Below are 26,319 nucleotides of genomic sequence, written 5' to 3' on the forward strand. Positions count from 1 at the left end.
TCTTCGCAAATTTATAACATTCGTACTGTCATTTTCATTGTTTAAATGTATTTCGCCAATGTAATATATAGATGCTGTGAAGATGTCCTTATGTGTTACTATAATACTTTTCCATATTTAAAAACAAGTGAATAGCCATTAAACTATTTTATGTGCTTTGAAAAATTAAGATATTGCTGGTTTAGTATCGTTTTGATAGTAAGAAATGAGTCAACATTAAATAAAAAAATTTAACAACCAAAATTATTTATGTTCTGTTCCACCACAAAGAATCCTCTGGCTGTTATAAAAGATATCCCAAAATGTTTCTAGTTCATGTAGTCTTTTAGTATGACGCAGAGGGTTACATGGTTCAGATGGCACCCTATCTTTAAGAAACATATCTGTAACTGATAGAAAATTTAATAATCTTCTGAAAATTAGACAACTGACTAGCGTCTCCTCTTCCCTTTGTTGGAGGATATAAATCCTAATGTCATTTATACAAAAAAGTCTCGAAGATGAAACGTGAATGACGTAGAAATCTTCTCAGTCGGTTACCCAAACAGAGTGGGAAATTATTCTAGAAGATTATATTTCTGCGATAAATGATTACGACCTTCAATCAAAATCATTTAGAGCTATTAAAATTAATTTTCATATCTGTATTTCTTAATTAGCTATAAAAAATTACACACTATTTAATAATTGTGTCATGAATTACTCCACTGGCTCTTGGCAACATAATCAACCGTTCTTGCGCTCTTTTAAAAGCTGCATTACTCAGAATACTAAAACTCAAGCAAATTCGGACATATTTTCCTCCTACTGTTGTTGTCGTGAATATAAGATGAATATAAGGCGGGCAGAGGTGTACTGTAAGGGCAGGGTAACTGGATCTAGTTGTAGAGCCATCTGCTGCGCAAACATTTGTACTAAATTTAGAGATCAGGCGAATGAATATCGAAAACGAGCTGGATGTGGCAGCGATTAGTGATCTTATTTGATTGTTTATTTAATATTAAGCAATTTAAAAGAAACTAAGGACTTTAAAAAATAGCTTATTATTATTATTATTTTGAATAAGAAATATAAAACTGCAAGTTATTGGAAAATTTATATAATAATAATAGCTTAAATGGTTATTAATAGAATAGTTTATTTTACCATTATTGCTCCATAACCTATTGTATTACAAAACTAATATACATATATAACAAAACTAATGCATATATATATATATATATATATATATACTTTTCCATTCGTTGCATATATATATATATATATATATATGCAACGAATGGAAAAGTATACACCAAGAAACACATATCCTACCTGTCAATTATCACGGGATCGGAGGGTGTTTCATTTCTGTTTCCACAGCTCTTCTTGTCACAGCACCGACTAAAAGCAGGTAAAAGAAATCTTTAGTTACATTTTAAAATTAAATCGAAGCATATATTTTAATTCCAGACACCGAATAAAAATAAAAGGTACTATTATTGAAAAAATGCAGTATTCTGTAATATAATTCATAGTGACAAATTAAATTATGCCTGACTGTGTCAATAATTTCCAGAAAACATTTATAAGGCACCCGAAATTATTAGTTGGATTATATTAATAGACTTAATAGTAGTCTTCATTTTAATTCGTAGATGTCGAGCAGCTTTTATTATAAACATTACTTCCATCTCATTGTCTCAAAATCTACAAAAAAAAATTATTTGTTATTTACTTATTTTTTTATAATCTTCAGAAGCCAAAAAATGCACCACACGCAGAAGAAATTTTTTGTTATATCATTAAGAGTGTAGCTGTTAAGCCTGCAGTTTAAAATTGGTACAGAATAAAAGTCACAGAATACTTAAAAAGGGTAAAAAAAAAAAAAAAAAAAACTATGATTCAAGTAAACTTAATTTTTTTAAAGTTAATTAGATAAAAATTTCTTATTGATATGCATTTCGTATCTATATTAATTATTAATCTATATATTTCGTAGCATATTAAATATCTAAAAAATTTCTAATATGAGGAAATATGACGAGATACACTCTAATAACATTTTCTTCTTTCTGCCTCATTTACGTAAATATTTACTAAACGTTTGATTTAAAACTGAGTTTTAAAATTACTATTAAATAATAACAATATTTTTTTTTAATATTAATTTTTTTTTTTTTTTTTTTTTTTTTTTTTGCTTCTGAACACCAGACTTAATTGAGAAATTCGAAGAAAAAGAGTTCCATAAAATAAAATTTATATCATATAGTATCGTCTGCAGTTTTGGCTTAAGAGTAGAATGAAGTTTTGTATATGCATAAAGTAGAATTATTCCTGTCTTCCTTGCTAAATCCTGCTTGGGTTCATTTTTTTCTTTTTACAGTTTCTTTCTAATTAGCCTTATGAACTCAATCTTTCTCTCACTGTTAACAGGACGCTGATGAAAAACATAATGTATCTACTCATTAAATTTTTTCCAGAGAAAATTCCACCTTATTTTCTGTCTGTAAACAGCACAATTTGAAAACAAATTACTAAAATTCCGATACATTGATTTGAATTAGGTACATAACCAGTCTAAAACAAAGGAGTGGTTATCTAGTCATTATTTATAAGAAGTTTTCATATTGCTTATAAAACAGCAAGAAAACTCAAATGGAATCAGTTGGACTAGAAGTAGCATATTAAGAAAACGCAATTATCCGGAAAAATCAATATCCATCAGGTCATTAAGAAGCGCAATAGTGTAAATGATAAGTATAGTTTACCTAGATTGCGATCGCACCGTAATTAATCATACGCGAGTAACTAGACTATACTATTGAAATTAAATAAGTTATAGAATTATTAATTCTAGGCTGGAGTCAATTCAATGTATATTAATAATAAGTTTTTTATTTATTTGAAATTTTATTTTTAAAGAAGGCAGTTTGAGAAAGACATCAGAGTCTGGACTATATTGTTATCAATGATATTAATATAAATCATTAGCAGTATACTGATTTAGGATTAAGATCATTATCAAGAAGTTTTCTGCATGAAATAATCTTTACCACTGCTTCTGCAGTGTTTCTAAACACAGACAGTTTTAGATAAGTTATTAAAATTTATTTAAATCATCAATTCGATAATTTTTGAAATATTTGTGCTTACGGAGTGGAAAAAAAAAAAAAAAAAAAAAAAAAAAACATATCGAGTGCGGAAAAATACTGTGAACATTAATAATTATAATATGATGATATACACATGAATATCTGAAATTTTACTGCTAGCTATACTTGCAAGAAAACAAACACCTTAAAAAGCTCCTTGAAAACTTTTATTTTTGATAAAAGAATTCATATTTAAAAAAAATTACAAGCGAAAATGCTTATTTATCATAATGTCTTAATTCTACCGAGTATATTTTCCAAAAGCATTTTTTATTCACTAAGACACTTAAGATAAATTTCTTTTAAAATGTCTATTAATTTGCTCGCAATTACTTCTTGCTAAGAAAAGTAGATACATTTGAACACTGGCGTATTCATTACTTTGAAAATTACATTTGAACACTGGCGTATTCATTACTTTGACAAGTAAATAAACTAAGATTCCATGACGGAAACAATAATTAACTTTTCATAATCTTAATTAACTATTTTACGTTTCCAAGGTAAATTGAGCTCTCACCTGAGTTATTTTGGTTCGTAATTATATGCGGGGAAACTCCGATCCTGTCGACTGCGCCAGTAAAAATCCTTTCCTTATTTCAATATACTGAATATTGAATCTTGTAGGAAGAATAAAGCTAATTTTTCAGAATAAACAAAATACTTTTATTTAAATTTTAAAACAGAACCAAAAAAAATAAATAAATAAATACTGCAGCTCTAAACTATCAAAATTTTAAACTCTTAACTACTCAGTTAAAACTCTTACAACTATTCAAAAAATTAAAAAAACATTCAACTCTCTAAACAAATATATATATATAAAAATCTTTCGAATCCTCTTCTTGTTGCCACACCGTAAAATGCAAGTTCTTGTCCTATTATTTATATTTCACGTTCTCTTTAAGTCACGATCTTCACAAGTCATGATCTTTACAAGTCACGATCTTTACACCGAGTATGTGCAATTCTTAAAAACGCGTCAAGCAGTGGGTTATTCTGCACTTTACCCAAAGTTCTATCGCAGACTTTTCATCATAGGTAATTCCTAAATTGTTAGATCCATAGGATATCAAAAAAGGAATTAAAAATTAAACTAGTATTTCAATGGCGTCTTAAGAAATACAGAACTATATAAACTTACGCAATCTGAAATCAGCTCGTACGCGAGATTTGGCACGCTGGTAAATGGGCGTGTATGCTAGATTTGGCGCTTTCGCGCATACATTTTCGCTGCAATTTTTTTATGGCCCTCGAAACCGAATAGTACCAAAAAAAGTAAACTAGAAGTTGTCGCCAACTTGTGGCGTTACCGCCATCGATTTCATAAAAATCATACTTTTTCTTCTATTAGAAATGTATTTTTATCCTATTCCTTATAAGTAACGTGCTCTTTAATTACATCTAGTTCTCGAGTCAATTAAAATGTAGTTCGGTCGAAACTATCTTTACTGTATACTACCTAAGGCAAGCCGATAAAAAAGTATCTTTTTGTTAAAAACAGATTCTGCAAATGAAAGATAATTAGAGATATCTCTTTCATATGTTCATTTTCTAATCTGTAGTATCTGTTATTTTTCCTTTCTGCCCTTCATCTTCTTTCCTCTTTTTTTTTTTTTTTTTTTTTTTTTCCTGGTTTTGATTTAATCAGATTACAATGCCAGCATGCTTAAAACAGAATCGAGTGTAAAAAGAAATGCTAGGAGAATTTCCCTTCTCATTTCGTGAAAGAAATTCCGCCAGATAAAATGAACTTAACAAAGAGTCATAATTTTTTAGCTCTTTATAGAGCCAGAGATCTTATGTAACGCTACCGTTCTTTCCCTCTCTTCCATCTTTTTTATGGCAATCTTGAAAACCAGAGAAACATTAAAAACGCTTTATAAAGAAATAGGGAAGTTTTCTTGAGAAGGATAAAGGAAAATTTTTTAAATGTATTTTTATGCTATAGCTTATTATTTTCTTATTTTTTTAGATTTTAAGATCAGAAAAAAATTCAGAGCATTTTCTTAACTGCACATAACTTCGTACGTGAGTAAAACGTGGCACATTTCAAGATTTTTGTCTTGGCCTTCGTACAGGATAGCCTAATGAATAAAAATGGTATTATCTGTGAGTTCAAAATATAACAAAAGAATTGTATTGTTTTTATAGGAAAGGATTTTAAACTTAATGGGCGGATGGTTTCAAGATTTACATATTTCAAAATCATATGTAAACAGCACAAGTAGCCCTTTATATACCAATACATGTGCTTAAATACAGCGTAAGTAAAGAGTTTTATTTTAATATATTGCATGCCGTACTTCGTTTGATTTATTTGGAATATCTAACATTCAAAATAAGCTTTTCTTCCTATTACAGCTTAAATAATTTACTTCTGACTTACAAATCACTATTTTTTACTTAATCACTCGTGCTATTAAATTTAATATCACAAAGTTGTAAACACTTCCAAGTTAAAAAAATTTGTACAATTTTCGTAATGAAAATTTTGACTCTTGATTCAATAGTAATCCCAGTAATGAATTTTGAAAACAGGCGACGTAAAACTTTAAATCACTTTTTCCATGAAATTTAGAATAAATATTACTTATTTGTAATTTTTAATTGAAACGTAAAAATTTACTTTTGAAAGTAAGTGATGATATAAAAAATGCGTCTAATCCATAATCTGAAGAATTTCTAATAAACAATATTTTATTTAACATTAGCAGATGTAGAAGCTCGAACGATTTTCTAAAATGGTTATTTTCTAAGAATTAACAGCTAACTGTTTAGAGCCTACGATTATTAAGATTACATGTGTAAAAGTCCTTCAGCATTGTAAGTATTCATTGTACATTGCCAAAGATTTAAATGGGGGGGAGGGGTTCTTGATATTATTTGCTACTGTAGAGAGATACAAAAGTTTTCAAAAGAAAGTAAGTGTTTCATTTTAAAATACAATAGGCATTTAAGGCAATGAGACATATAATGACACATGAGTAAGTTTTCTCTTAAAGGCTGCCTTATGTTTAGTTTAAAATGATTAGAGAAACCGCCTCCAATTCTTGATTTGTAAAATTCAGGTACCTCAAAGAATGTATTTAGACGCAATGCTATATAAAAAACAAATTTAATTATTTGACATGGTTTCAAAATTCAGAACGTCTCTACCTAATAAAAACTGTGATTTTAAAGTAGCGATGCTTGGAATTTTCTTTCAAAACAACTAAATTCGCAGTATAAAATCAGTTATATTCAGCATTACTGAGCTCATAGTATATGAAGCCCATTAAAATCTACAATATTTAGTCCAATATACATAAAATTCTTTTCAAAATGCCTGTGATGTCAACTGTCAATTTATTTAACAAGAAGAATAGTAAATATTTTTTCATGGAGGTAAAATGTGAGAGCAGAAATTTAATATGAAGTAAATAAAATTACAATTAAGATACAATAACATGCCGAACAAGTATTAATTAGTTAAACAACAAAAATCAGCGTTATATTTTCAAATTTTCACAGGTCTCCTTTCGATGGTTTTCCCGAACCATCATGATTTGCTGATGGTTCGGTAAAATCATCGAAACGAGTCCTGTGAAAATTTGAAAATATAACGCTGATTTTTGTTGTTTGACTTCTAAATTAAAATTACAATTATCAAGTAAATATAATTGCTCTAAACAAATAACAACACAGTTTAGCATTCGCCGCGGATCTCCAAAAAATGTATCTAAATATTTTCATCTCAGAAAGTGTAGTAAAAATGGACCTTAATCGCTATCAAACATACACTACTATATCACTTCTTAAAAGATGTTGTACTAACTCCATATTAGTTATGCTATTCCTTTAGTTGATGATATGCTGTTTTTTTTCCAATTTTTTTCAATAAACATAATCTACATTCAGCCCGAACAAGTATTTTTCTCTTTGCTGTGATATCAAACTCCCTTTTAAAACAAAAATAGCACAAATCTTATAAGTTTTGAGCTGCTTTTCCACACCCCCGGTTAGAAAGCTTTTACCTAAACTGATTCACAATCACAAATAGCTTGTACTCTGGCAATCTCAAGATTCGAACTTGGATGAACATCTCCAAGACGATAGCAGCATACATCAGTGTAGTTCACGTGATGTATATTTCAGGTTTAGGGACATTAGAAGATTTAGAAATCATTAACGTAATAGAATTTTTTCTGAAGGATGCTGTGCCAAAATCCCATATGGAATAGCTTGCTTAGCGATTTCCTTCCTTTACCTCGTGTACCTGGGAAACGGAAAGGATAAATCAAGGGTGTCGCAGACAGAGAGAATGGTTAGGGCACTTAAAATGCTTTCCAACGGATATCTTGATTAATGACAAATGATTATTGCCATAATTGATCCGTGAGTGTTTCATCCTTCTTCATTAAGATAAATGGGCCGGAACTGTCGGGAACTTTTCATATTTAAAACCTATTTAGCTGAAAGCTTCTCCAATTTGCGCGCGTCATTTATGACCGGGATGCCTCCACAAATCTTTGACTATTGGTAGAATTCCAAACTTTTAAAATTTCTAGACCGTGGACGTTTTATTTTAAATTCCGGTCTTCTCAGGCGTAATTTTGGAGGATCAATCATTGATTATGGATGATTCAGTATTTTTCTTAATATTTAATCAGATTGACTATATCTGATCGAACCGGTTTTTATGTTTTAATTTCATTTTCGTGTTTCAAATCTTTAAATTGACAGCTTTATCGCTTTCATTTATTTCTGTTCCTTCATAAAATTCATTCATTTTTTTCATTTATTTCTCTCTTTCCAAAATTTTATTGCTTACTTATTCATGTTACAAGAACAGATTCTTTTAAAATTATATATTCGATACTGGTTATCTTATAAAATCAACGAAGCGAAACTGAACGTTTATAAGGTGTTCTTTAATGTCGATATCAGTTGCATTAAAATCAGACACGACGGCTCGTCTTAAATCTTACACACACACAAAAAAAGTTAAAAATTTAAAACTCCGTTTCTATTTTATGATGAAAAATTAAATTTATTATTTCATTATAAACAAGAGAACAACTCAAAAATGAAGAAAAAGAAGTCATGTCTTACCTTAGATACAATCGTTTTCCAGACATAACAATTAATGAAACAGGCTGACAGAAAACTCATTTAATCCATCCAGCAGTGTAATCCAGAAATAACCATCACAAAACTAACTATACAGTTCCGTCCCAAAATAAGTATCAATACAACCTCGCACCATGGTTATCGTTCGACAACAAATTTTACTCAAAAGTGAAGCAAAAACTTGATAATAATGGAACACTTTATCGGTAAATACCTTCATTTAGATCCTTCAACGCTATTCTAGTCGGCCTTTATGCCTTATGTGGGTTGCGACAAAAATAGTTCCAAAATCAGTTATAAGTTGAGAGTGTACAGGTGGTGAGATTTGTTCCGGATCAACTGATATGCTGCCTCGCGGGCTCCACGCAGCGATCATGGTTCTCCAAGGAAAGGTGTATTGAAAGTGCAGAAGATCTAGCCAATTATAGCATTTCGTCATTGGCAACAAAAATAGGCTGTTGCGATACTGTATAGTATTGATATCGATATTATATAGTTTATGTAAACTCAATAGACTTTACAAAGTTTGTTATGGTGAAGTAAAATCTTCAGCCCAAGAAAAGAGAAACACACCAAAGTGAAACATAAAATTAGCAAAGCAACAAAATTAATGTTTGGCGAGATTTAGACAAGATCTCTAAATCTTGACTAAATCTATGCCAAAAACATGATTTGTTGCTTTGCTAATAAACAATTGATAGTAGAGAATATTAACGTCTGCGCCATGGTGCTATCTAGGCTAGTTGAGCCATTGCAACGAGCTAAAATTCAACACGTTTGTTCGAAGATTAAATTTTGATGTTAGAAACATCCAGTGCTGCGAAACCTCAGCGCTTTAAAAAAAAAATTAGTATTATGAATTCTTCGCTTAATTCATCCGGAGTACTCGAAAGTATTTTAATTCTTTTTCAACTTCTTGATGTACTTCCGAAGTCTAATTTCTAAATTTTTGTGGCTAATTTGGCACCTCTTCGAGTAGTTCACCTGAGACAAGGCCCAATCATTGGCCCAGTTTGCCACCCACAGTAAACATTAGTGAACTAGGTTAGGTTAGGTTATTTAATTACGGCAAAGCCTCGAGGGCTATCTGCCTAAAGAGAGGGATGCCCTTCGTGGAGGACTTTCTAAGGGAAACTGGCTCGTATATACGTTACACGTGGGGGAAAACCACGAAAACACCTATGCAGCCAGCCCGTTCGCGGGATTCGAACCTCGAATCGAACTACCAGTGTTCAGCGACTTTACCGCTTGCCCGCTGGTGGGCCATTAGTGAACTAAATGAAAACTCATAATAAAAGTTGCTTTAGTACATTGCTATAGTTCTTTGTTCATAAATGTTGCCAGCTAAGCAAGAAAACTGAGGCTTGTTGTTGTGCAATGAAATAAGTTGTTGTCACACAACAATCAGCTGACATAACATTTTCTTAGTACCAACCATTGCGAAATCAATGCTGTCTGTATGCCCTCGTTATCTTCCAATCTGAAGAGAAGAATGCGAATTTTGCTTGAATTTAGAAGGCAAATTAATTAAATAACATATGAACAGGAAGTAATCTATGTAAAGCGCAGTGCACCTGGTTGGACAGAGTATATGAGGTTAATGGGGATAGAAAATAGTTCATTGTATGCGGAATCAGATGTTCCTAGCAATCGAAAGTTGATTCATCTTGTCATGAAGTGTTATTTTGATTTTGCTAGCATTCAGTTTATGTTAAAAGGCTAATTTTGCTGCTTTTACATTTCTTACCATGGGAAAGCAAAAATAAGAAATTTACAAAAATCATTCGTTACAATTTCGAATATTTGTCTTCCGAATATCCAAAAATTGCCATTTAGATATTTGAAAGATTTGGCTTGTTTATTTGATTACGACAAAGCATTCGAGAGCTATCTGCCTACGAGGAGGGATGCCTTCGTGAAGGACTTTTAAGGGAAACTGGTTCGCATACACGTTACACATGAGGAAACCACGACAACGCCCATGCAGCCAGCCCGATCCGAACCTCGTAACGAGCTCTCAGTGTTCTGCGACTTTACCGCTCGGCAGCTCGTGGGCCAATATTTGAAAAAGGGTAGTTTGAAACTGCTTAGGGAGCATCTTGGAACCAGCGAGCACTGCGTTGACGATACCTGGTTGAAACGGTTATAAGCTATATACCTAGTATTCAAGAACGAGAAATAGAATTTCATAAGGTTTCTGTGTATAGTATGCATCATATGACGTAAAGTGAAAGCCTTTATGTTAATTCCGTCATTGCAAAGGATTAAGTATATGTACGTTATGCGCATACGAGTGCGTCTCCATTATGCATGTGTTCATATTCCATAGAACAATCGCGAAAAACACTGCGTAAGTTTCCGGTTTGGATTTCTAAAATCCGTTGTGCCAAGCGAAATAATTCGAAAATGTTCTAATTGCATGGGCGTTTTCCTGGTTTGCCCCATGTGTAACGTGTCTGCGAGCCAGTTTCAATTAGAACGTCCTCCACGAAGGCATCCATTTCTCTAGACAGATAACCCTAATGAGATTTGCCGTAATATCAATAAAAATCAAAGCACAAAGTTTCAGAGTTCTGCAACCAGAGTTTCAAAAAATAAAGTGCATTCAAATAATTGTACAAATGCATAAAAATTTTACTTTTAAGCATACTTAAAATGATACAAAAGAACTGAACATTTATTACAAACTGGAAAATATATATATTAATTCAGTGTACTGTAAAACAAATGCTGAATGCAAGTGTGTACAAGGCACAATTAAATATAAACAAACATACGCGGATAATAAAAACAAAGGTCTACACGCGTTAAGAGCAAAATTTTAACGTAGTATTTTAAAATACTTTGCATTTTCTTTTACATTATTGTTAAGTATTTGAATGCAGGAAACTGAAAAGAAATATAGTTTGCCATATCTGCATGTTCACCCCAAGACCTTCAAAACAAACTTGCATGTGCATTGAAGTTATATTTAATTTTTCAAGAAACAGGTTTTAAATTTTTAAACATCTCCTCTCCATAATTGAAGACTTCTGTTTGTGAAATCAGAAACACATTAATAGAGAATCTTAAAATACACATATGTAAAGATCGTGAATTATGAATAAAAGTAAAATGAGTTGTGTTTTTCCGAAATGGCAACATCAGAAGATGTTCTAAAGGTCCAATATAAAAATTTGTACTCGCTATTATTAATCTGGAGGAATCATGTTTGTGCTCTCAAAAGAGTAAATAAAATTTATAAGTATTATCAAAGATAGTTTTTATAAGATTCGAATTCTCACTTTATTGAAATAAAGTGCGGGAAGATCAGTAAGAATTTCATCTCAGTATGGAATTTTAGAAATACAATGGCAGATTGTGAATAATTACAAATGTAAACCAGTCCATTAATCCATACAAGGCCAGATGTGGTGGTCTCTTTATTATGGAGGCACCCAATAGGTGGGGCAATTTAAAAGTTGTTTAAATAAGGCTGAGCCAAATTTAGCAGAACTGTGAATTAAGTCAGTTTCTACACTTTCAGTGTCTTTTTGCCGAGTGGGACCAAAAGTAAACTTTCAGTTTTGTGCACAGAAAAATCTGACTTCTTGACCGCTGGCTTTAATTGTAAAATTTGATAACTGTTTTCACTGTACTTGGTGTTTTACATTTACTAGCAGCCTTCGTCTGGCTTTTAAATGTACAGAAAAAATGGCTGAAGGGAACACCAAACGTTAAATTTAAAAACTGCATAGAATTTTACTCTGCAGAAGAACTTCATAAAAAAAGTTATTACGTATAACAAAATTACAATGAAATAAGCAATATCCCTTAATACAAATATTAATTATCCTAATAAATAAATCAACCAACTTCCCTTTGCAAAATCTTAAGAAAATGGTATAAAGGAGGTTAAGAACTTTGTTTCCTAAAAAAAATCACTCAAAATTTTTCAATATCTTAAAAACAGTGAAATGAGCAATAAATAACATTAAAAGAATACAAAAAACAAAAAATTCTGAAAAGCAAAATATAATTAATGATATTTTATCTTATATTTTCAAGAGAAAAAACATTACAATAAAATAAGCTATATCCCTTAATACAAATATTAATTATCCTAATAAAACAATTTACCAACTTCCCGTTGAAGAAAAAAAGTCATGCAAAACTTTTCAATATTGTTACGAATTTGCTATTTAAAAAGCTAATGTTAGTTCAATTATAAATTAAATGGTTTTATTTCTCGCGCAGTGCAGCGCGTGACGAATATTAAAAGAAAGCTAAGCCGGAAAAATTAAAAATACAAGAGCGCGGGCGTTAAATAAATAAATATCTCTTTTTGATTTCGAGAAAGTACTGGAAAATTCTAGCGCGTGATTTTAAAATCTTATAAAAGAAGGAAAACATCTCAGTTCGTAGTAGTTGCTTGCTTAGTTTGTTGTTGTTTAGAAAACTGCTCTTGTTGATTGTAGCGAATTCGCGGATTAGCGTTCTTTAGCTGTTTTGAATTACGTTCTATTGGATATTTGAGTAGTTAAAAGATAACTACTGTGAGATATTGTAATACTGCATGATAATTTGAGAAAATTTAAGCATTTTTGTTGTGATAATAATAAATTTTTGTTCATTTTTCATCGGACTTGTGCATTCATTTCATAACGAGCCCGTACGCACGCAACAATTTTTGGTGTCAGAAGTGGGATTTGAATGCCAATAACAAGAGGGATGGAAGAACAATTGAGAAATAAAGTGAAAAATAAAGTGCATTCAAATAATTGTACAAATGCATAAAAATTTTACTTTTAAGCATACTTAAAATGATACAAAAGAACTGAACATTTATTACAAACTGGAAAATATATATATTAATTCAGTGTACTGTAAAACAAATGCTGAATGCAAGTGTGTACAAGGCACAATTAAATATAAACAAACATACGCGGATAATAAAAACAAAGGTCTACACGCGTTAAGAGCAAAATTTTAACGTAGTATTTTAAAATACTTTGCATTTTCTTTTACATTATTGTTAAGTATTTGAATGCAGGAAACTGAAAAGAAATATAGTTTGCCATATCTGCATGTTCACCCCAAGACCTTCAAAACAAACTTGCATGTGCATTGAAGTTATATTTAATTTTTCAAGAAACAGGTTTTAAATTTTTAAACATCTCCTCTCCATAATTGAAGACTTCTGTTTGTGAAATCAGAAACACATTAATAGAGAATCTTAAAATACACATATGTAAAGATCGTGAATTATGAATAAAAGTAAAATGAGTTGTGTTTTTCCGAAATGGCAACATCAGAAGATGTTCTAAAGGTCCAATATAAAAATTTGTACTCGCTATTATTAATCTGGAGGAATCATGTTTGTGCTCTCAAAAGAGTAAATAAAATTTATAAGTATTATCAAAGATAGTTTTTATAAGATTCGAATTCTCACTTTATTGAAATAAAGTGCGGGAAGATCAGTAAGAATTTCATCTCAGTATGGAATTTTAGAAATACAATGGCAGATTGTGAATAATTACAAATGTAAACCAGTCCATTAATCCATACAAGGCCAGATGTGGTGGTCTCTTTATTATGGAGGCACCCAATAGGTGGGGCAATTTAAAAGTTGTTTAAATAAGGCTGAGCCAAATTTAGCAGAACTGTGAATTAAGTCAGTTTCTACACTTTCAGTGTCTTTTTGCCGAGTGGGACCAAAAGTAAACTTTCAGTTTTGTGCACAGAAAAATCTGACTTCTTGACCGCTGGCTTTAATTGTAAAATTTGATAACTGTTTTCACTGTACTTGGTGTTTTACATTTACTAGCAGCCTTCGTCTGGCTTTTAAATGTACAGAAAAAATGGCTGAAGGGAACACCAAACGTTAAATTTAAAAACTGCATAGAATTTTACTCTGCAGAAGAACTTCATAAAAAAAGTTATTACGTATAACAAAATTACAATGAAATAAGCAATATCCCTTAATACAAATATTAATTATCCTAATAAATAAATCAACCAACTTCCCTTTGCAAAATCTTAAGAAAATGGTATAAAGGAGGTTAAGAACTTTGTTTCCTAAAAAAAATCACTCAAAATTTTTCAATATCTTAAAAACAGTGAAATGAGCAATAAATAACATTAAAAGAATACAAAAAACAAAAAATTCTGAAAAGCAAAATATAATTAATGATATTTTATCTTATATTTTCAAGAGAAAAAACATTACAATAAAATAAGCTATATCCCTTAATACAAATATTAATTATCCTAATAAAACAATTTACCAACTTCCCGTTGAAGAAAAAAAGTCATGCAAAACTTTTCAATATTGTTACGAATTTGCTATTTAAAAAGCTAATGTTAGTTCAATTATAAATTAAATGGTTTTATTTCTCGCGCAGTGCAGCGCGTGACGAATATTAAAAGAAAGCTAAGCCGGAAAAATTAAAAATACAAGAGCGCGGGCGTTAAATAAATAAATATCTCTTTTTGATTTCGAGAAAGTACTGGAAAATTCTAGCGCGTGATTTTAAAATCTTATAAAAGAAGGAAAACATCTCAGTTCGTAGTAGTTGCTTGCTTAGTTTGTTGTTGTTTAGAAAACTGCTCTTGTTGATTGTAGCGAATTCGCGGATTAGCGTTCTTTAGCTGTTTTGAATTACGTTCTATTGGATATTTGAGTAGTTAAAAGATAACTACTGTGAGATATTGTAATACTGCATGATAATTTGAGAAAATTTAAGCATTTTTGTTGTGATAATAATAAATTTTTGTTCATTTTTCATCGGACTTGTGCATTCATTTCATAACGAGCCCGTACGCACGCAACAATTTTTGGTGTCAGAAGTGGGATTTGAATGCCAATAACAAGAGGGATGGAAGAACAATTGAGAAATAAAGTGAAAAATAAAGTGCATTCAAATAATTGTACAAATGCATAAAAATTTTACTTTTAAGCATACTTAAAATGATACAAAAGAACTGAACATTTATTACAAACTGGAAAACATATATATTAATTCAGTGTACTGTAAAACAAATGCTGAATGCAAGTGTGTACAAGGCACAATTAAATATAAACAAACATACGCGGATAATAAAAACAAAGGTCTACACGAGTTAAGAGCAAAATTTTAACGTAGTATTTTAAAATACTTTGCATTTTCTTTTACATTATTGTTAAGTATTTGAATGCAGGAAACTGTAAAGAAATATAGTTTGCCATATGTGCATGTTCACCCCAAGACCTTCAAAACAAACTTGCATGTGCATTGAAGTTATATTTAATTTTTCAAGAAACAGGTTTTAAATTTTTAAACATCTCCTCTCCATAATTGAAGACTTCTGTTTGTGAAATCAGAAACACATTAATAGAGAATCTTAAAATACACATATGTAAAGATCGTGAATTATGAATAAAAGTAAAATGAGTTGTGTTTTTCCGAAATGGCAACATCAGAAGATGTTCTAAAGGTCCAATATAAAAATTTGTACTCGCTATTATTAATCTGGAGGAATCATGTTTGTGCTCTCAAAAGAGTAAATAAAATTTATAAATATTATCAAAGATAGTTTTTATAAAATTCGAATTCTCACTTTATTGAAATAAAGTGCGGGAAGATCAGTAAGAATTTCATCTCAGTATGGAATTTTAGAAATACAATGGCAGATTGTGAATAATTACAAATGTAACCCAGTCCATTAATCTATACAAGGCCAGATGTGGTGGTCTTTTTATTATGGAGGCACCCAATAGGTGGGGCAATTTAAAAGTTGTTTAAATAAGGCTGAGCCAAATTTAGCAGAACTGTGAATTAAGTCAGTTTCTACACTTTCAGTGTCTTTTTGCCGAGTGGGACCAAAAGTAAACTTTCAGTTTTGTGCACAGAAAAATCTGACTTCTTGACCGCTGGCTTTAATTGTAAAATTTGATAACTGTTTTCACTGTACTTGGTGTTTTACATTTACTAGCAGCCTTCGTCTGGCTTTTAAATGTACAGAAAAAATGGCTGAAGGGAACACCAAACGTTAAATTTAAAAACTGCATAGAATTTTACTCTGCAGAAGAACTTCATAAAAAAAGTTATTACGTATAACAAAATTACAATGAAATAAGCAATATCCCTTAATACAAATATTAATTATCCTAATAAATAAATTAACCAACTTCCCTTTGCAAAATCTTAAGAAAATGGTATAAAGGAGGTTAAGAACTTTGTTTCCTAAAAAAAATCACTCAAAATTTTTCAATATCTTAAAAACAGTGAAATGAGCAATAAATAACATTAAAAGAATACAAAAAACAAAAAATTCTGAAAAGCAAAATATAATTAATGATATTTTATCTTATATTTTCAAGAGAAAAAACATTACAATAAAATAAGCTATATCCCTTAATACAAATATTAATTATCCTAATAAAAAAATTTACCAACTTCCCGTTGAAGAAAAAAAGTCATGCAAAACTTTTCAATATTGTTACGAATTTGCTATTTAAAAAGCTAATGTTAGTTCAATTATAAATTAAATGGTTTTATTTCTCACGCAGTGCAGCGCGTGACGAATATTAAAAGAAAGCTAAGCCGGAAAAATTAAAAATACAAGAGCGCGGGCGTTAAATAAATAAATATCTCTTTTTGATTTCGAGAAAGTACTGGAAAATTCTAGCGCGTGATTTTAAAATCTTATAAAAGAAGGAAAACATCTCAGTTCGTAGTAGTTGCTTGCTTTGTTTGTTGTTGTTTAGAAAACTGCTCTTGTTGATTGTAGCGAATTCGCGGATTAGCGTTCTTTAGCTGTTTTGAATTACGTTCTATTGGACATTTGAGTAGTTAAAAGATAACTACTGCGAGATATTGTAATACTGCATGATAATTTGAGAAAATTTAAGCATTTTTGTTGTGATAATAATAAATTTTTGTTCATTTTTCATCGGACTTGTGCATTCATTTCATAACGAGCCCGTATGCACGCAACAATTTTTGGTGTCAGAAGTGGGATTTGAATGCCAATAACAAGAGGGATGGAAGAACAATTGAGACAGCTCATTACTGATTTTGCTGCTTTCCAAGAAAAGATGGAAGCTGGCCAAACATCTTTTAAAGAAGAAATGAAATTGGGCCAGGAATCCCTCAAAGGAGAAATGAAATTGGGCCAGGAATCCGTTAAGGAAGAGATGAAATCCCTTAAAAATGAGATGAAAGCAGGTCAGGACGAAATGAAAAGAGAAATTACCTGCGTAATAGAAAATAAATTTGAGGCTATGGAAGGCAGAATAGACGCGGTTGAAACTAAAGTTGGACATATAGAAGAGAGAGTTTCTGCCGTCGAACAACAAATTGATGATAGGTTTCTGCTGCCGTCGCCAAAGAAGTTGACAGCCTAAAGAAGTGCATAGCGACGGTAGGAAACAATTCTGAAGGTTTTAAATTTTTATCGATGCCTGCTCGTTCCGTTCTGAAACTATCTACATATGATGGGAAGACCTCCTGGCAGGTGTATAGGACACAATTTTCTATCGTTGCGGATGCGAATGGGTGGGATTCCCAAGCTAAGGCCTGTCATCTCGCCGCTTCTCTGAGAGCAGACGCAGCGGATATCCTGCAGACGCTTCCCGAAAATCAAAGGCTAGATTTCGAAGCTCTATCCTGCGCTTTGGAGCTGCGCTTCGGCGAGAAATGTTTAAAAGACTACAGCAGGCTCCAATTAAAATCTCGTCAACAGAAGCTCACCGAAACGCTTCAGGAGCTCGCCACGGATGTTGAAAGGCTGTCACATCACGCCTTTTCAGAGTGCCCGACAGAAACAAGGGAAATCCTGTCCCTGCAGTATTTCATCGATGGCATCCGGGACCCTGAAATACAGAAAGCACTGCGAATGGCGGATGTTAAAGATCTGAAAAGCGCTTTAGTGTATGCCATGAAATTTGAGGCAGCCCAGCAAGCCACCCGTCGAGACCGCCATCCAGTCAGAGCTGCTCAAGTCCAGGAGCCAGGGGATCAAGTCACTGCTCGTCTAGACGATTTAACTAGACAACTGAACGCCTTGAGTCAGAATATTGGTGACAAGAAACCGACCGTAAAGTGCTGGAACTGCGGTGCTGAAGGACACATCCGACGAAACTGCAGAACACCCCAGGGCACGGATGCTAAGACCGCTCCTAACAAACAGCAGGGAAGCTAATTAGTGGCCATCTCGCGGGGCGGAGGTTGCCAGATCATGAAAAGCCCCAGTTTAAAGCGCTTCAGATTTCTGCAGTGAGAGGCGGCAGTAATGGACTTTTCATAATAGGACATATTAATGGAGTTCCCTGCAATATGACGATAGATACAGGAGCCAACGTTACCATCATCCGAAAAGATTTGGCTCAACAACTGGGAAGCAAACTTATCTGGACGCCGCCCTGCGTTACCCTACAGACTGTGTCCGGTGAGAAGATCAACATCGATGGAAAAGTAAATGCTAACATCACGTTTGGAAGTGCCGCTTACCATCACACGGCATATGTAGCAGAGATCACTGATTCTTGCATACTCGGATTGGACTTTCTAAGGAAATACAATTTTTCCTTGGACTTTAAAAATAACGAATTGCATTCTACATCTGAGGACATAGCGTTATTTGGAGTCAATGATGAAGTTAAATCTGTCCATAAAATCATAGCACAAGACAATATCACAATACCGGCAAGAACAGAAATTTTACTTCCTGGATCCATAGCCGAAAACAAAAATTTCCGCTACGGCGTCATAGAATATCCCAATAACTGTAATAGCCCAAAAGGAGTACTAGTAGCCTCAACACTCGTCGACCTATCCAGAACGGTTATCCCGGTGAGAGTCGCCAATGTAACTGAGAAGGGGAGAATTATTAAGAAAGGTGAAGTGGTTGCAGCATGTACTCCAGTAACCACCGTTGAAAGAAAGAGTAACATCCAAGAATCCGTGTCCTCAGAGAGAATTACATCGGAGTTATTGCAGAATGCGCAATTAAACGATGAAGAGAAGAATGCTGCCGATCGCGTTATTAAAGATCTTCAAGTTGTTTTTTCCCGCTTGTCTTCTGACGTGGGTCGAACTAGTTTGACACAACATAGAATAGATACCGGCGATCATCGCCCGATCAAGCAACATCCAAGGCGTCTGCCGTTTGCTAAACAGGAAGAGGTGCGAACACTGTTAAAAGATATGGAAGAAGGCGATGTCATCGAGCCTTCAACAAGTCCATGGGCATCTCCCATCGTTCTCGTCAGAAAGAAAGACGGCTCAACAAGATTTTGCGTTGACTATCGCCGGTTGAATGAGGTTACGAAGAAAGACAGTTACCCTCTTCCTAGAATTGACGACATTCTAGACACTCTTTCTGGAAGCAAGTGGTTCTCAACGCTTGATTTAAAGAGTGGGTATTGGCAGGTAGAAATACACCTTCATGACCGAGAAAAGACGGCATTTACTACGGGACAAGGGCTTTGGCAATTCAAGGTGATGCCGTTTGGACTGTGTAATGCGCCGGCAACATTCGAACGCCTCATGGAGACTGTTTTGAAAGGACTTTCCTATGAAGCCTGTCTGATATACCTGGACGATATCATCATCGTCGGAAAGAGTTTTGAAGAGCATCTAGAAAATCTTAGAAAGGTGCTTCAGAAACTGAAAGAAGCCAATCTAAAGCTGAGTCCCGCTAAATGCAAATTGTTCCGAAAGGAAGTGACTTACCTGGGACATGTCATCTCTGCAGAAGGTGTGCGCACGGATCCTGAAAAGGTATCAGCGGTTAAATCCTGGAAACGTCCCGAAAATGTCCATCAGCTGAGAAGCTTTCTAGGGCTTTGCACCTACTATAGGAGATTCGTGAAGGACTTTTCTTCCATCGCAAGACCCCTTCACAAGCTGACAGAGAGCAACCAAAAGTTCTTGTGGACAAAAGAATGCGACGATGCATTTAACAACTTAAAGGAAACTTTAACATCTGCTCCAATCCTGACGTATCCTCAGCACGACCGACCATTTATTCTCGACACCGACGCGAGCAATGAAAGTGTCGGTGCTGTTTTGTCCCAAGAAACAGACGGCCAAGAACGTGTAGTGGCGTACTGGAGCAAGTGCCTGTCTAAACCGGAGAGGAATTATTGTGTCACCAGGAAAGAGTTGCTCGCCATAGTCAAAGCTGTAGAACAGTTCCATCACTATCTATACGGCAGAAAATTTCTGCTCCGCACCGATCATGCATCATTGACCTGGCTTTTAAATTTCAAGAATCCTGAGGGTCAAATAGCCAGGTGGATACAGAGACTCCAAGAATATGACATCACTATCCGTCATCGTAAGGGATCATCACACGGAAACGCCGACGCCCTGTCTAGAAGACCTTGCCAAGAAAACTGTCGATATTGTTCCAGGGTGGAAGCGAAATACGAGCTGCTGACTCCGGTCGCAAGACAAATTACAACATCAACATCGGCTGATCGAGAACCGTGGAGTGATGATGAAGTCAGGAAAGACCAGCTGGAAGACCGCGACATTAAACCCATAATTGATCTAATGGAGTCGTCAAACAGAAAACCTACCTGGCAGGACATTTCTATCTGTAGTCCTACAACCAAACAATATTGGGCACTCTGGGATTCACTTCACATTCGAAACGGCGTCTTATACCGGAAATTCGAATCGGATGATGGGAAGACGTTCCGATGGCAGCTGATACTTCCAAGATCCCGCAATCCTGATGTCCTTAAAGAACTACATAACAGCCCTACGGGAGGTCACTTTGGAATAATGAAGACCTTACAGAGAGTTCGTGAGCGCTTTTACTGGAATAATGCAAAGGATGACGTGCAAAAGTGGTGCCGATCTTGCGATGCCTGTGCAGGTCGGAAAGGACCTAAGAGACGCAGCCGAGGCAAGCTGCAACGTTACAACGTAGGGGCGCCTTTTGAACGAATCGCCTTTGACATCCTGGGACCTCTGCCACGAACTGCTGATGGCAACAAATACATACTCGTTGTCGTTGATTACTTCACCAAGTGGCCTGAAGCTTATCCTATTCCTGATCAATTTATTTTAAGTTCGTAAAATAGTTAAGTGCCTACATTTCATGACGATGTGAAAATGGAGTGTGCAGAGTAAAATCTCGTTTCCTATAGGCCATTATGTCTCAAAATGACGCGATTTCGTCACAAAACATAAAATAAAAAAATTTTTAATTCGAATTTCGAAAAAAATCGCTTCGAGGTGCACTGGCTCTTGTCTAAATGCACCTATCTACCAAATTTCGTAGCCGTGAGTCTATTAACTTACGTGCAGCGCGAACGAAAGACACGCACACACAGACAGACTCTTTCTTTTATTATACTATGTAGAGACTATATTTTTCAATTTTAATAAAGTTATTTTGATGTTTTATGTATTTTTGCCTTGCCACGAAGTGTGAACTGAATTAACTGAATGAGAAATATATATCTAATGAAATTCGAGGAAATAAGTTTAAATTAAATGCAGCAAAAACAAATCGTACAAGGAAGTCATGTGGTAATACACATTCGATTTTTTTATAAAGCAATGGAAATATCAATGCAATGACATTAAAAATTTAATATGTTTTTAAATTAGTAATGGAATTATATTCATTTATGTACTCTTAATTGCATTTATTTTTATACTAAAAATTAGAATTTTAATCGCACTATTTGAGAAAAAAGTAACAAAAAGTGGTAGTTTGCATACTACATCATTACCAAATAAAATATTTATAAATACTTTCGGATTGTTTTCCCTTCCATAATACAAATTCTTTAGTTAAATCCTTAAATCAAATTTCAGGTATAGTAAGCATTAATTACATTAATCTACATTCCATTACCAGCAATATTCTTATATTTTAAGAAGGATATGTTTCTGAGACATGTTACTGTATTTTGAACAAGCGATGAACTAAAGTTCAAAAGCTTGACAGGTCTGGATGATATGAAAATTTCTTTAATAATATCCCAATTTATTGAACGATGATCGCTAAGCAAATCTTCGACTTGATCGACACTCAGTTATTTAAAGTAAATGATCTAACAAAGCGAGTTTCGTCTTCGATGTATTCTATCCCTTCATTAAACATCTTACACTACTCAAAATCTCTTACGCTGAATAAAATATTGCCTTCAAAAGCATTTTACAAAGTTTCAAAAACTTACCTAGCGGATTTCCATTGCGAGGACAAAATTTCACGCAGATTCTTTGCGATAAGAATCGCTATTTTGGGAAATTTCCAAAGGAAAAATTCTTTATTCATTAAAAATTAATATATCTGCAAACGATAAAAGAAAATGAAATGCGAATTGTTGCCACATGTCGATGGAACTCGTCAACTTCTGAAAAAACTTCGCAAACGAATTTTGGACGCTCGCATTTTAAATTATTCATTCTCAATATTTTGATTCCAATGTACGGAAATGAATTTTAAATAACAAAAGTAAAATGTAAATCCACTGCACTACAGAAATCTATAGAAAGCATAAAACGTAATCTGCTGTGATTGCTATGAGCAATTAAGCTGAGAATGGCTGCATATGAATTGAAGAATTTTTCATTCAAAGCAATTGAGGAAGTTTCCAAAATTACGTAATTTCCTACTTTTTCCAAGAAAAAGAAATGAAATCTTACAAGAAATCCACTTTTTACTCTATCTTGTGTTCCTAATTGGAAAACTAAATTTGAAAAAGTTGTAGTACTTATTGCTGAGTACTTCTTTCGTTGAAAATTTGTTCACATTTGTTCACTAGAAAGCCATTCTGATTTCATCTCAAGTAAAAATTTTTAATTGAATTTTATTATTTATTTATTTCTCAAAAAATAGAGACATGATTTTCAGAAATATTCAGAAAGGGAAAAAAGAAAAAAAAAGATTTCTGGATTAGGTTTTTGTCATTTTGCTCCATCTACCGACTGTATAATATCGTTCATTTATTAACACAACATCTATAACACCTTATATCTATAAAACAACATCTTACATCTCCTCTCATAAAACAAACTGTTCAAAGTTCTATCAATTTCACTCGTGCAGTCAACAGCTAAAAATTAGACAGCTCGCGAAGAAAATTGTTAAACTATGGATTTAGTATCCCACATTCGGGTTCCTGCTATGCGTCGACCTCGAAGACATTATTCTACTCTTGACATCATAAAAAGAACCATCATCGTAAATAAGCCGAAACCTGAAAAGAAGTACGAAGGGAGAGGGGAAGATTGTGTGCTAAGGACAATATTGAAAGGAAACATCTTAATTGTCCATCTTTGCACAATAACATCGTCAACAGTCCCTTCTATATTTCATCTAAAACGAAAAATATCTTCAATCTTTAACAGTTTTGGAAATGTTCATTTCATCTTAAAAATAGCATTTACTGAAATAAAAGTCATTATTAGGTGGAAACTCACAGTTCGGTTATCAGTTGTATCACTTCAGGTTAAGAACGTCATAATCAGTATTATTTTATTCATCTTCTTCTGCTTGAGTCCATTGTTTTATGTATTCAGCGCATGTACTTGTTTTAGTGGGTCCTTCATGATCTCCTTCTTTTACAACATCATAGGAGTCATTATTCTTTATTTTGACAATCTTATACAAGCCTAAATACTTTGATTTTAACTTATTGGTCCAAATTGCGTCCTTTTGATTGCTACTAAATCATTAATTTCATAACATTTTGAAGAACGTCTTCGAAAGTTATATGTTTTCTTATTTTCTTCTTGTACCTTAAACATTTGTATTTTCGCATCTTTTCGAAGCTCTTCTCCGTAAGTTTCAAAACTATTTTGAATTTCTGCGTCAATTATTTCTTTTCCAGAAGTATAATCAGTATTTGCTTGAAAATTAAAAGCATTTTGTTTGCTTACTTCAGATATAAAATTAACAGCTGATATTGCTTTAGAAAGTCTTCTTTTGGGGACAGAAGATTCTTCAAGAAACGCCTCTTCTGTGACGTTGTCTTATGTTTAGTTGCTTTGTAAATTGATGTTGAAGTCGCACTAGATGGCGTTGGAACAGCATCAGCACCACACAGGTCTCCCTAATGTTCCCAATCATCAGCATTAAGAATTTCTCGCAACTGACGACAACCTTTCTGATATAATTCTGATATCTTCATGAGTGATACACATTTTCCTTTCTAATTCTGCTTGTTTAGCAAATAATCTCTTCTCCATAATTTCCCTCATGCAATCTTTTTCTAAAGCTAGCATTTCTTGCATGTTCAGTTTAACATTTTGAACTTTATTTTCTTTCTCAGACAGGATTTTATCTTTGGTGATTGCTACTAAATCATTAATTTCATAACATTTTGAAGAACGTCTTCGAAAGTTATATGTTTTCTTATTTTCTTCTTGTACCTTAAACATTTGTATTTTCGCAGCTTCTATTTCATTCTTGGCATCTAATAGTTGTTTCTGTAAAATTTCTACAGCCTGATACGGAAAGTTTTCTTTCCAAAGACATAACTTGTTCTTCATGAACATCCAAATCCAATTGTAAAATAGATTTTACTTGTTTTAGTTGAACACTTTCTTTATCTCTTATATCTTCTGGGTATCAGAGATATAGGTTTGTTATCTTTTAAAATAATATGCATTTCAGAATTAGTATCTTAGGCTTGTCTTCCTTTAAGTTTTTCAGACATACCAGGATCCAGGATGGAAGTTTGATATTTCTGTTTCACCTGCGCACACTGAGCCGGTTCTTGGTGGTTGTATTGGTTACGCGGTCAGAGCGGACAGTGGCTACAGCGGACACGTGAGAGTAGCTAGGTGGACAGAGCGGACATTCTCGCACTTATTGTGTTGTTTTCCTAATCAGTCATATGTCATCTATTGTGTAGTTTCGAGCTTTGCACCTGCTGTAGAGAAAAGCCGATACTTATAATAGAAAATGTCTTTCTCATTTTCTCAGTCGATGTTTGATCCTTATGAAGCGTGTATGTCTTTTTTAGCGTCAAAAAAAAATCTGCGATGGAACCCATAGCCATTTTAAAAAAATTACTCTCTACAAAAAAAGAATGTTTAGTTGTAGATGATTACCCACACCGAAAAAATAAATTAGGAATGAGTTGGGTATGTGTAAAAGAAAAGACACATCGTTGTAAAGGAAATGTAAAGAGAAATTTTCAATACAAAGTACTGAAGAAAGTACATATACGAAGTACATTTCTGCGTGCCCAACATTACTGAGAACGAAGTTAAAAGGAAGTTAGAGACTTGCAGAAGAAAAGTCCCCCCCCCAAAAAAAATCAGTTCCCGTTCCCCATATATTTCCAAAACTACTTTCAGAATTATATCAAAAAGGTTATGATTTTATTACTAAAATACCGGCATACTCCAGTGCCAAGACTGTTTTATGTAAGGAGAGGAGAAAGGCTTTGGGAGCTATCCTAATTAAAAGGCTAAATATTGACAAATTAAATACATAAACTGATTCAAAAATTTAAGTTTCTCGTTTGAATATTTTGATCAATTTTGTGTTAGTTAATATTTTTTGTATTTTCCATATATTTGTATTTTCCATAGCTGTCACTGATATTACTTACTGAACCAACTCACAGAACATTTAGAATTCGTCTGCAATTTTCATCAAAACAGATAAATTCAAAGTGTGCAATTTTGCTGTTTAAGTTTTAGTTTAAAATACTAAAATTCAAACAAAAAATGCCTACAATGTTTAAATTGTAACATGCATTATTTTGTGCTTTTGTATTTTAATATGTTTGTTTATATTTTTAATATGTGTTTTTGTTTAATTTAAAAGGGTCAAAATTCAAGCAAGTAAATTTACACAATTTAAAAATTACAGTAAGCATACTTGTCTTATTTTATCTTAAAATTCTAAAAGTTAAATGCTTACAGTTACATTTAAATATTTCTAGTAGCTTTATTTGCCATTTTTTCCCCTTAAATCTTTATTTCATGTTTTATATTTATTTTATTTTTGTTTGAAAAGTTTTAGTTTAAAATACTAAAATTCAAACAAAACAATGCCTGCAATGTTTAAATTGTAACATGTTTTATTTTGTGCTTTTGTATTTTAATATTTTTGTTTATATTTTTAA

General features: G+C 32.9%; 1 protein-coding gene and 1 long non-coding RNA gene across 9 annotated transcripts in view; one reads left to right on the forward strand and one right to left on the reverse strand.

The window, feature by feature from the left end:
• The window catches only part of LOC146997012 (transcription factor unc-3-like), a 98,782-nt gene extending 76,256 nt beyond the window's left edge, over window positions 1-22,526 (reverse strand). Inside the window, exons 1-2 of one of the 7 annotated variants that reach the window (XR_015041067.1) lie at window positions 12,373-12,452; window positions 1,318-1,386 (exon numbers count right to left, since the gene is read on the reverse strand). Coding sequence is in view for 2 of the 7 variants with exons in the window: in XM_085816438.1 (XP_085672564.1) it covers window positions 1,318-1,386; window positions 22,414-22,511 (167 nt within the window). In the remaining 5 variants the exon portion in view is untranslated. Of the gene's footprint in view, window positions 1-1,317; window positions 1,387-3,657; window positions 3,683-8,231; window positions 8,666-12,368; window positions 12,453-22,413 lie in introns of those variants that run through there. The other 6 variants (XR_015041066.1, XR_015041064.1, XR_015041065.1 and 3 more) reach the window with 6 other exon arrangements.
• LOC146997013 (uncharacterized) overlaps window positions 1-26,062 on the forward strand; it is a 51,507-nt gene extending 25,445 nt beyond the window's left edge. Inside the window, exon 3 of one of the 2 annotated variants that reach the window (XR_015041075.1) lies at window positions 25,781-26,062. This is a non-coding gene — a long non-coding RNA (uncharacterized LOC146997013). The remainder of the gene's footprint in view (window positions 1-25,780) is intronic. The other variant, XR_015041074.1, reaches the window with a different exon arrangement.
• Window positions 26,063-26,319: the final 257 nt, after the last annotated feature.

The sequence above is a fragment of the Stegodyphus dumicola genome, chromosome 5, assembly GCF_044657685.1.
Source record: "Stegodyphus dumicola isolate Sdum_Otavi_A_Nest chromosome 5, ASM4465768v1".
NCBI lineage: Eukaryota > Metazoa > Arthropoda > Arachnida > Araneae > Eresidae > Stegodyphus > Stegodyphus dumicola.